General features: G+C 33.5%; 5 protein-coding genes across 5 annotated transcripts; 2 read left to right on the top strand and 3 right to left on the bottom strand.

Annotated features, from left to right (window-relative positions):
- Nucleotides 1-1,349: 1,349 nt before the first annotated feature.
- On the top strand, nucleotides 1,350-2,345 carry AC631_05536 (uncharacterized protein; the record flags this gene model as incomplete). Its single annotated transcript, XM_015614365.1, has 1 exon — nucleotides 1,350-2,345. The coding sequence occupies one exon, from the start codon at nucleotides 1,350-1,352 to the stop codon at nucleotides 2,343-2,345; it is 996 nt and encodes a 331-aa protein (XP_015464811.1).
- Nucleotides 2,346-3,523: 1,178 nt separating this feature from the next.
- AC631_05535 (uncharacterized protein) lies at nucleotides 3,524-5,167 on the top strand (the record flags this gene model as incomplete). Its single annotated transcript, XM_015614364.1, has 1 exon — nucleotides 3,524-5,167. The coding sequence occupies one exon, from the start codon at nucleotides 3,524-3,526 to the stop codon at nucleotides 5,165-5,167; it is 1,644 nt and encodes a 547-aa protein (XP_015464810.1).
- Nucleotides 5,168-7,387: 2,220 nt separating this feature from the next.
- AC631_05534 (agmatinase) lies at nucleotides 7,388-8,236 on the bottom strand (the record flags this gene model as incomplete). Its single annotated transcript, XM_015614363.1, has 1 exon — nucleotides 7,388-8,236. The coding sequence occupies one exon, from the start codon at nucleotides 8,234-8,236 to the stop codon at nucleotides 7,388-7,390; it is 849 nt and encodes a 282-aa protein (XP_015464809.1).
- Nucleotides 8,237-8,315: 79 nt separating this feature from the next.
- AC631_05533 (uncharacterized protein) lies at nucleotides 8,316-8,714 on the bottom strand (the record flags this gene model as incomplete). Its single annotated transcript, XM_015614362.1, has 1 exon — nucleotides 8,316-8,714. One exon carries the CDS (start codon nucleotides 8,712-8,714, stop codon nucleotides 8,316-8,318), a length of 399 nt encoding a protein of 132 aa, XP_015464808.1.
- Nucleotides 8,715-9,419: 705 nt separating this feature from the next.
- On the bottom strand, nucleotides 9,420-11,123 carry AC631_05532 (nucleobase cation symporter-1 family protein; the record flags this gene model as incomplete). The annotated part of the gene is made up of 1 exon (XM_015614361.1): nucleotides 9,420-11,123. One exon carries the CDS (start codon nucleotides 11,121-11,123, stop codon nucleotides 9,420-9,422), a length of 1,704 nt encoding a protein of 567 aa, XP_015464807.1.
- Nucleotides 11,124-11,829: the final 706 nt, after the last annotated feature.

Here is an 11,829-nt window from a genome sequence, read left to right as displayed (position 1 = left end):
CATTATAATATTATCTTAGGATTCCTACACTTATGTATATTAGTCGTTCTACAAAGATAGACTTTACAATTTAAATTGCTTGAAAAATACTCGCTAGATCACATTGATGAAGATCTCTAATGCAGTTAATAAGCCTTGGGTTTATGAATTTACCCTTGGATATATCTTTAATTAAGTTTACTTATAAGTTTTCTGAAGTGGCAGACAAAGACATGTTTAAATTCTATTCAGAATCATTTTCCCACTTTGATAGTTATATTCCCCAATAATTGCTGAAAATTTAACTTTTATATCAGGCAATACTAAAAGGAGTTCTATAGACATTAAAATTTTCTCTCATCTTTTACTCAGTTTTCAATCTTCTGTGATACGCACTACATATTGATACCTGGGGTAAAATTGGTTTCATATACTCGACCAATAAGGTACATCAATTGATGGATAGGATACTACAGAAACATTCGAACCAAAATAAAAAAAATTAAGAACAATGTTCTATAGGAGCTTCAAGTATATGACTCCTAAACGCCCGGGGAGAATAGAATGCCATAGTCTAGTGTTGATTAAACGATATACCTCATAATTTTTATAGCGAAAATTTAGTCAAATTTATAATAATAAGGAATGCTAAAGTAATACTAAACAATCGTTGATTTTCCAAAAGTCTCCTTATATATAAGCTATCAATGTTCTAGGACGAATATTTATAGAATTGAGGTAACAATGTCATTCAATATACTTTTCACTTGCCATTTAATGAGGTTCCAAATCATAAGATTAGCCATGTCAAAACGTAATCTAATGGCTATAACTATACAACCAGCGGATAACGTACTTTGATTTATTTGTTCAAATTAATTCCTGGAAACTTTGGTAACCTTTTTAGTGTTTATTTTGAGTATTACCATTGAATGATGTATATATACAGTGAACATTAGTTTCAAAATTCACTTTTGAACCTCCAAATGAAACGTCATAGTCTAATTTATATAGTAATTCAAGAGGGATTTCTATGAAAAGACAATTATAGAAATAATTATCAAGAGAGTGCAAAAATTAAGTATACAATTGTTTAACGATCATTATGTCTTCCAATTAGTTAACTCAGTATTACGTATTCACGAAGACCTTGACGCAGTGAGCCATATTTATTTAGTTACTAATTTAATTACACTGTAGGATGGAAAACCTGCCTGTATAGTACTACATTCCTAATATTTCCGGGGAAATTTCTTTATACTTAATTGTGGCCGTTTGGTTTCTCTTTCGCGGATTAAGGTTGATAGCTCCCGATTTGGTTGATTATAAACTTTGTCTTTCAGACAAGAATGAAGAATGATTGTATCAAAATGGATCTGCTCCCAAAAATTAAGGTCTTTGGGATGGGTGGAACTATAGCTAGCAAGGGAACTAGTAACTCTCAGACAGCTGGATACAAAGTTGGCCTAACTATCAAAGATTTAATAGATGCGGTTCCCTCGCTCAAAGAAGTTGCCGAATTAGACTACTTGCAAGTTGCTAATGTTGGATCAAAACTGTTAAACAGTTCACATTTATTACGACTATACGCAAGTATCACAGAGGCTTTTAAAGGAGGCTTTAAAGGAGTTGTTGTTACTCATGGAACTGACACAATTGAAGAGACGAGTTTTTTTTTGGATTTGACAATAAAATCGGACTTGCCTCTCGTTATAGTAGGAGCAATGCGGCCTTCGACAGCTAATTCTGCTGATGGGCTAATGAACCTATATCAAGCTGTTAAAATTGCGACTTCTGAATCTTCAAAAGGGCGCGGGCCTTTAGTAGTTTTGAATGATAGGATTGCAAGCGGGTTTTGGACAACAAAAGTAAGTGGTTTTGCATTAGATACATTTAGGCCCGGAGAACAAGGATTTCTTGGAGTTTTTCAGAATAACCAGATTGAGTGGTACTATCCTCCAATCCGCCCTTATGGCCATCAATATTTTGATATATCAAAAATAAATGAATTACCGGAGGTAATAATTTTGTATGCTTATCAAGGATTAAATGCCGGACTTATATACAGTGCTGTTGAATTGGGAGCAAAAGGTCTTGTGTTTGCTGGATTTGGAGCAGGACATTGGACAGACGAGGGTAATAACGCTGCTAGAGATGTTTGGGTGAAGTATGGAGTACCAACTGTGTATTCGCACCGTACAGTTGAAGGTAGTGTTCCAGTTGCAAATGCCACTCATTTTGATGGAGCCATTGCTTCTGGAATTCTTAACCCTCAGAAAGCACGAATACTTCTTCAACTATGTATCAATGCACGTTACAGCGTTATTGAAATTAAAAAGTCTTTTTCTTCCGTTTATGGAGGTTAATTGAAGAATAGAAATTTATATTAATTGATGACTTGATAATATTGTTAATATGCTCGAAAGTTATATCTTAATAGTATACTTCAGCTTATTAGTTGAAAGCCAATAAGCGAAGAGTCAACAGACTCTATTATGCATACTTCTGTCAATCTGAAGAAATAGTTTCAATTCCATATGTGAACTATTTAGTTAATAATTGGTTGAAACTTGCCCAAATGAAAAGAGTTATAAGTATAACATTGTATATTTCAGTTCTTTGAAGGAAAAAAGCGCTGTTATAATTCCAACCAAGCTGAATTCATAACCTCAAAAACCCAGAATAATACACCAGACTATTCATTGAAAGATTAATCTTAAACTACAGGCAAGGCGGGATCGTAGGATTTTGTCTAGAGCATTCATACAGATCAACGATCACCCATTCAGCTTGGTGACAGATTTCAAAATTCTTTTTAAATAATCACGTGCCGCAAGTTCCGTTTGAAGAAGAGAATTAGAACGACTTGCGTTTTTATTCCACTTTTAGTGGGGGAGGAGACTACACGAGAAGATTAGCATCATTTTGAAATATGGGGAAACATTAAACACTTGACTCAATTGTAGTGGAGTTGGTAGACATCTCTTATCAAAGTTTATCAGTATATTGAATGTTTACTTTTCTAGCTGTCGTAACTTATATTTTTATAGCGACTCCAGCAATATAAATGATTTAATATACTTCGAGTTTCGTATGGTATTAGAATAGATGTCTGTTTCTTGGAGTATAGTTTTTGATATTACAATCGCTTTCTCAGTCAAAGTCTCAAGGACTATTGCCCAGATATGAAATTGCTAGCTCGTAGTATGCCCTCCATTATTTTTTAAAACCCCAAGTTCATTCTTATCAATTATGGTGGGGGATGGTGATGAATATGCTTAATTTCCTTGACAGAGGTTTTCTCCTCATTATTTTTATAGAAAGCTTCGTGGAAAAAAGAGAATAAGAAAGTCTCCATTAAAATCCAAGTGTTGTGTAAGTCCATTTACCATACACATTGTTATAATGGTCATTTAAAAATTAACATATTTTTTGGAGCTATAATTCAAGCAAATGGAGAGTTGTTAACAAAGCCAAATATAAAATGTCTTATTCCCACTCTAATTGACAAATTCAATCGTGTTTTCATTAGCCTTTGTTAAAGATGACAAACATTAAGGATGATAAAAAAGGTAAAAGTGAGATTCTGATTTCACACATAGATCCTGCCGCGGATGATAACCAAGATCTTACCTTAGAAGATGTTACACCAAAACTAACAAAATGGTGGTTCCAATATCCTCATTTATTAAAGTTGAACATTTATTTAGGATGTGCCATATTTGGTATGATTACTGTAGGTTATGATGGAAGTATGATGAGTAACTTACAAACTCTTCCAAGTTGGCAGGGCTACTTTAATCATCCTACTGGAGGTATATTAGGTACTTTAAGCAATGGTACTACTATCGGTAGTTTGTGTGTTACTCCCTTTATTGTTGTTATTGGTGATCGCATAGGTAGAAGACACATGCTTATGTTTGGGACTATTTTGACAATTATTGGGGCTGGTATTCAGGCAGGAGCTGTAAACTTTGGGATGTTCCTCGCCTCTCGTATTATTATAGGTTTTGGTTCCGGTGCTACAGGGATTGCCTCTGCTCCTATTTTAGCAGAGTGTGCATTCCCATCCCAAAGGCCAGCAATGACAAGTATGTTACAAGCAAGCTTTCCAACAGGGGCATTTTTAGCAGCTCTTTTTACTTGGGGGCCCTATATGTCAGATATGAAGTATGATAATTGGTCCTGGAGATTGCCTTCATTATTACAGGCTGTATTTCCTGCAATTCAATTAGTATTAACATTTTTTTGTCCCGAGTCACCTAGATGGCTCATAGCACACGGAAAGGAGGATCAAGCCTTCGAAGTATTAACCAAGTACCATGCTGGTGGCGACAAAGATAGTAGATTGGTTAAGTTTGAAATGGCAGAAATAAAAACTGCAATTTCCAAGGAACAACATGGAAGGAAGTATTCATGGGCATTATGGTTTTCATCAAAAGCATACTTGCACAGATTGTTTCTTACTTTTGCCATGGCAACAATATTACAAATGTGCGGCTCGTCACTTCTTTCATACTATTTCTCTATCGTTCTTGAGGATATTGGGTACACAGAACCGGTTGATAAGTTGAAAATTAATATTGGTTTGACGGTTTATGGTGGTGTATGGGGATTTGCTTTTGCAACATATTCAGGAAAAATGAAACGTAGGCTTTTGTTAATGAGTGGTCTTTTTTTAATGTGCATAACCTTCATTGTTTGGATTATATTAGCATCCATAAATGAGAGAACCAACTTTGAAAATAAGTCTTTAGGGAGAGGAATTGTTGCAGTGATTTACTTATTTTATGGATTCTACCATCAGATATCACCAATAGGTAATACGTACTGTATGGAAGTTGTACCTTATACTTTGAGAAGTAAAGCAGCGTTATTGTACAGTTTAACAAGTCAGGGATGGGTTTTATTTAATAATTATGTTAACAACATTGCTATGGATGCCATATCATGGAGATATTATATTGTTTTCTGTGTTTGGATTTTTATACAAGGAGTCGTGGTTTATTTCTTTTTCCCAGAAACACAGGGATTGGGCTTAGAAGAAGTGGCGCAAATATTTGGGGAAGATATTACGGATATTAAGATGGCAGGTGATAACGCTGTTTTGAATAATGAAATAAGCCACCACTTAAATAAAGTTTCTTCACAAGTATCAAGTACTGAAAAGAAAATTATTCTTGTTTAGTTATGTATTTTTTTCTGCAATTTAATTTAATGTTTTGAAGTGATTTTGAAGTTAATTTTCTTACTTGCTGTTACACAATTGTACTACGGATTTCTCAAGAGGATATGAAAAAATTTATTAATAAGAATCTTGAAACCCTAGACAACAATTGTTAAAAGTTTAAATGATAATTAATTAGTATCATGTAATTCTTATTTTATATTTACTCAAGAGCATTACACTAAACGTAAGTGACTTTGTGGAAAAGACTACCTATCTGTTCAATAAATATCTCAACAAGATCTCCATAATTAAGATATTTTTGATCTACTGCACCAACACCAGTGGGTATATCAGTCATTATTATAGTTCCTTGTTACAACGTTGTTCCTTGACTTAAAAAAGCAATAATTTCTGGGATTCTGAATATAAGTTCATTTGTATTTGCATTTTGACGAATATCTCGGTTTATTTTAGTTTGAAGTTGAAGGTTTGGGTTCCTACTGATTTTTGAGGAAACAAATAAAGGTGCATATCTTTCAAAACTTTTTGAAAAAACGTACCTGTGGGTTGGTACCTGCATAATCTGGATGTGCTTGCCAAAGGCCGAATAAAATATCATCAGCAACCACATATCTAGCAATATAGCTAACTGCATCTATTTCTTCAATGTCCTTATTTCACCTTCATAATCACATTGATTATTTTGGGTAATTTAGGAATTAGAATAGCTTCATTGTATCAGAAATACTAAAGTTAGTAGAAGATTGAGGATTTGGAAGAGGAGAAATACCCTTGAACTTATAATTCATCCAACATATTTTATGATTGGATCATCTTCTCAAGTAAGAGGACCTAATAATTGTTTAACTTTCAAGATTTCATCAATTACTTTTGGAATCGGTAAAAATGTCACACTCAGTAACTTTAGCTATACTCCTTCCTTCAATAAATTGCTGTCCAATATCGTATTTGGATTCTGAGATTATCTTATCATCGTCGGCAATGATCAACCTATCCCAGTTTGGCATATTTTATTGTAGTTTTAAACAGATGTTCTGACTGACTTCACATCTGAGGAAGGTTGATGAATATATAATAATGGAATTTATGCCTGACGGGTGTACTAATAATCTAATTAATAAAAGAATAGGTGAATGCTGGGGGAAATTACTAATAGACATTTTGAATATTTGAATTCTATGAATTTGTTTTGGCTTGACCTACATTTAAACAGGCAGCATAATAGTATTTATTAAATCCTAGTTTTACTTTTTATTGATGTCAAATTCAAGTATCACACAATAACCACGGGGTAACATGAGTAAGATATTAGAGCCTGAAAATATTAATATATATATATATATATATCCAAGATAAAAACAGGTATTAAATCTAGATGTAATCTATATTTGAAGAACCAGAATCTAGTAAATATTAGGCTAGTTTTATTAATTATAATATAAATACCAGTTTTATTTTTAACTTCTTTATATAAAGAAGAAGGTACATCGTTTTTGTTTTATAGAATAGCGAGAAATGTACAAACATTAATTTATATTATAGCATACCTATTATTCGAATAAACGTTCAACTTATGTATTTAAACGTTATTGCTTACCAAAAGCATTTAACCATGTATATTGTAGCAATTTAACCAGAATAATATTATTCAATAACTGATTTAATTTAACTCCTTATAATTTGCCATTATCATTTTTATCTTTAGTTCAAATGTATTTGACAAACCAACGTCTCACAAACATTCAAATGAATGTGAGTTAACCATTTAACCATGTAATAAATAAAGAAAAAATGACGGTACTCAAAAATTACAAAGATAAATCTTCAATAATATGCTTGACTATGGGTGTGTTTTTAAGGCAACTATTTAAAGTGAAAATTTTAAGTAACTGCATTTAGTAGGTTGCAGCAAAATAAATATTTTTTTGCGAGATTGAACATCTTCGACAAGTTTGCTGGCCAAGGATTGTGTATTGTAAACTACAACGAGGTATGACTGATTATAGCAAAATATATAGGGTTCAGATAGATATGAAATATATATTGGAGCTTATTATTTCATTATTTATGGGAAATGTTTGTTAATTTGTTTTGAGAGTAATACTACGAGATTTCTTAAACAATTACAGATTTCAATATTTTGTATTAGTTCGTTCTGGCTCTCTTAAGAATAATAACAAATTCAATCAATTAAATTATAAAAGCGTACATAGAATCTTAATGAATCTCTTGAACCTTTTTATCTTCTTCTTCTTCTTTTAATATCATAAGAGAAATAATAGAATCTGCAACTTGAGCAGCAGTAATTGAAGTCAATTCTGCGGCGGTATCGTATGGAGGAGCAACTTCGACAACATCACCTCCTACAACATTAAGGCCTTTCAAACCATCTAAAATGGTTAATAATTCCCTCGATGTCCATCCACCTGGTTCAACTGTACCAGAAGCAGGGGTATTAGCTGGATCCATTGAATCGACATCCACAGTAATATAAACAGCACCATTACCAACCCTTTCTTTAATTTTATTAATAATTCCCTGGGTTCCAATTTTGTCAATATCTCTTGCTAAAATCCTGTCAAAACCACATTTCTTATCATGTTCAACATCTCTTGGTCCAGGGTAAGGTCCCCTGATAGCGGCATGGATTGACCTGTCAGTCAATAATCCTTTTTCGTGAGCCCAGTGAAGGTACGTACCGTGGTTTACAGATTGGTAATCAGTAACATTTCCACCAAAGTAATATGGATTCCAAGTGTCTAAATGTGAATCAAAATGGATTACTGTAATTGGACCCCAATTCTCGTATGCTGCTTTAATTGCAGGCAAAGTGATTGTGTGATCACCTCCAAGAGTGAAAATTTTTGGCGATTTATCTTTATTTTTTTCTGTAGTTTTGTGCTTACCGATAGCTCGATTAGCACGATAAATTTGGTCTAAGGCAATTCTGTTATCCAAGGGTGTCACCGGTGGATCACCACAATCCACAATCTTAGCCCAGTTTGAATATGGATCAAATCCATCTCTATAGACAGAGTAAGCGGGAGCTAACCTACGTGACCCCATACGAATACCGTTTGGTCCAAATCTTGCACCAGGTCTATAGGATACTCCTGAGTCAAACGGTGCTCCAACTATAGCAATATCATATTTCTCTTTTCGAAAATTCAGGATCATAACAGTTAGCATATGGTATATGAGCAAATGTTGCAATACCACCAAATTCCCCACCTCGGTATAAGGTGTTAGTTCCATTTATATCACGTAAATCATCCTTATCAGGATACTCATAATCATCATTGATCATCAACGAGTGTAACCTATCCTCTAGTTGAATTGGCTGCTTTTTTTCTACTCCTTGGAAAGATTTTGTCTGAAGATCATTATCCATTGTTTCAAGAAAGGGACCAAAGTAACGATCTAAAAAGGACATTTCAGATACTTGTTTCCCAGTACGAGATGTTTGCATAGAATCCCTACCTTGGTTAATTCTTACATAATTATCAGCTTCAATTTTATTGATTGTTTCGCATTCTAAAACCATCTGTTGGTCTGAAGAATATGGGAGAATTGTTCCATGTACGTTCGTGAGAACGGCAAGAATTGAAAAAAATTTGTCTAAATGAAAAATCATTGTGTTGATTATCTTAACAAAATATAAAGTTTTCAATCCAGAAATTTAACAGTATTTATACCTGAATCTTGCTATTCGTAATTGTTGATTATAATACTATTCTAGTGAAGTAGCTTCGATTAAGCGCAAAAAGAGGTATCATTATCATAAAGTACTGCATACTTGAAGCGCATACTTGAAGCGCATACTTGAAGCGCATCAAACGTTATCTAGACAAAAGTTTTGCGCTTTTTGGAAATCATATTCGGTTGACTCTTATATTGTCTCCTATACTCTATGTGCGAAATATTTATTTTGCTAATCTCAATATAACAAATTTAGAACGCATCTAAGTAAAATTATGAGCGCAACTGATTGATATTAGAAGCGCATATGAACAATAATATTTCGATATTTGGGTTAGCTAGAAGATCGTTAAGAAATTACTTTTGTTAAGTTATAATAACATGTCTTAATAAATTATTTAAGTCTACCGGCATATCTTGAAATTAAAGAATGTGGTTAAATCAAAAGAGCTTGCGTTGCATAATTATAACATTCCATTTAACACTATAACAAACCATAAAGATAAAACGTATATAATAAGTACCATAAATAAAGTTTAAAACTTCCAGGCTAAACTTTAGTTGAAACTATATCGTAAGGATTTTTTTCATGAACCGAAGAGTCTTCGCCCTTCAAGTTGTTCTTTATACCCTCAATGATCTCTACTTCAACATATGGGGCCATATTCATCAAAGTGCATTCTTCTAATGTGAAAACATTAAAATGATCATATTCATCATTTACTCCAGGATTTTTAAAAGGAAAGAGTTTGCAAACACCTATGTATAAAATAAAAGGACAAAGGAATGAAAATAAAATGCTACCGTAGAAAAAATGATTAAAACCTGTTGGAACTTTTGTAGCCTGAACACTCGCAGCTATTCCTGGAATTCCCGGAATAGTTGTTACTAGCCAGGTTATAATTGCTCTAAAATTAAAACCTCTGGTGAAATAAAATGTGCCATCCAGTGCAGTAGTATATAAATCTCTCAAAGGAATTTTTTGTCTTCGTATGACATGAAAATCAGCTACTATAATTGCAATAATCGGTGTAACTACTACCCCAAAGGAGCTCATCACACTTATAAATGTCGACGAAGTATTATAAAAGTTCCATGGTTGCACGACCCATGATAATAAGGCGGTTAAGAATGCTCCTCTACGAATATTGATAAACTTAGGGAAAACTCCTGCTAAATCCATGCCTCCAGCAAAACCATTTGCTAATACGTTGAAGGACAACTGTGACGCTGCAAATGCGAACCCCAAAAAAAACGAAGCTGCACGTAACCCAGGTGAGTAATCAGAATGTAGCCATTCTAATACTATATCTGTTGGTAACCACATCTCTGTTCCATAAAGATCTTTAGTGGCAGATGCGCATATCAAACCAAACAAGGGAACAATAGTTCCAGTCACCATTATTGAGCTTATTATTCCAGTATACATCTTTTTTTTTGAAGACGCAAACCTTGAAAAATCACTTTGGTTAGTGATATCTGGAGAAAGAGCACCGTACCAAATTGTCATTGAATACAACCACATCCATCCAATTCTCATTTTGCTCATTTCTACTTTTTCATAATATATTTCACCGGGTCCCCCATTTTTTGCCAAACATGTAACAAACACTCCAATGAACGCAACGATTGTAATAAAGCAAGAGAAATTGACATATTTGTTCATTCTCTCAGGTCTCATAAAATAAAAAAAAAGCTGGAGAATTTGGAATGAAAGAAATCCAAGAAAGTCTCTTGTTGTCATAGCAAGATTCTCCGGTAATGTATCTTTCAAGTTTAAGAAGTTCTCACTTAGACTGGAATAAAGAACCACCATTCCAAGTCCACCTAACCAGCTTTGTGATCCATAAAATACAATTGACAATATTATTCTAATCATTATTCCTATTCCTGAACCGTAAACGCCAAAAATTATTCTTTGGCAAACAGTATAACCAATGTGGTATTTTGAACCAGGCCCAGAGTTAAGACAAGTATAAATACAAATGATGATATTTCCTAAAGTTAAGGCTCCCATAATATGACCAATACTTAATCCAAGAGCCATCATAGCACTACCAGTAGACCAAGTCCAAATTGTTATATTTGGGACTCCCCAATATCCAAAAAAAGACCAAAATCCCCAAACTCTTCTTGAGGGAGGCATAGGTTCTAAATCTGGATTTTGCAATGCATTAGGCTTTTCATGACCCTCATGAGGAACCTCGAGTATTATTAAAGTGCTTTTAAGTTTTTCTTTTAATTTATCGTTCATGATTGAGGTATAATTAGCGCATTATATTGATAAAAAATACTCAGAAGAATCTTTCAAATTTATAATTTTTCTTAGGATACTTAACTCATTATCATCTTCAGAGTTAAAATTTCATCTACAATCTATCCGCGACATTATCTAGGATTGAAACAATTATTCTTTGTAGTTGTGTATCAGAGAAACCCGAAGTGTGTAGACTGTTTTTGCTTAAATCGACAATTTTTTTTTATTGCGCTTAATCTAGGCAAATTGGAATCGAAAAAAAAACGAGATAAAGAGATGCGCCCTTGTCTAATTTAACTAGATGATAATTACTGATGCGCTCATCAAGAGCGCATCATCCACAAATTGACATTTAGAACACTGTCAAAATTTCCATGCGCAGTATTTGAACATTTATAACCACTTCAAAAAGTTTCTATCTAAAATTGAGAAGTATTGATGAAGCATGTTGAACGAAGCAAATGAGAATATTTGTTTAACTAATGATTCCCCAAAGTTGTATTTAGATGATAGATCTGATGAAAATGAAACTAGGTTTAAAGTTAACACATCAACAATTGGAGAATTATTGTTTATTGCCAGGTCTTCTGCACCTTTAATTGTCACATTTTTCTTGCAATACTCACTTACCGTTGTTTCAATTTTTTCAGTCGGTCACATTGGTAAAACAGAATTGGCTGCCGTATCTTTAGCAACCATGACA

The sequence above is a fragment of the Debaryomyces fabryi genome (genome assembly GCF_001447935.2).
Source record: "Debaryomyces fabryi strain CBS 789 chromosome Unknown contig00225, whole genome shotgun sequence".
NCBI lineage: Eukaryota > Fungi > Ascomycota > Pichiomycetes > Serinales > Debaryomycetaceae > Debaryomyces > Debaryomyces fabryi.
The sequence above is the reverse complement of the archived record's forward strand: the minus strand, read 5'-3'. Positions and strand labels throughout refer to the sequence as shown.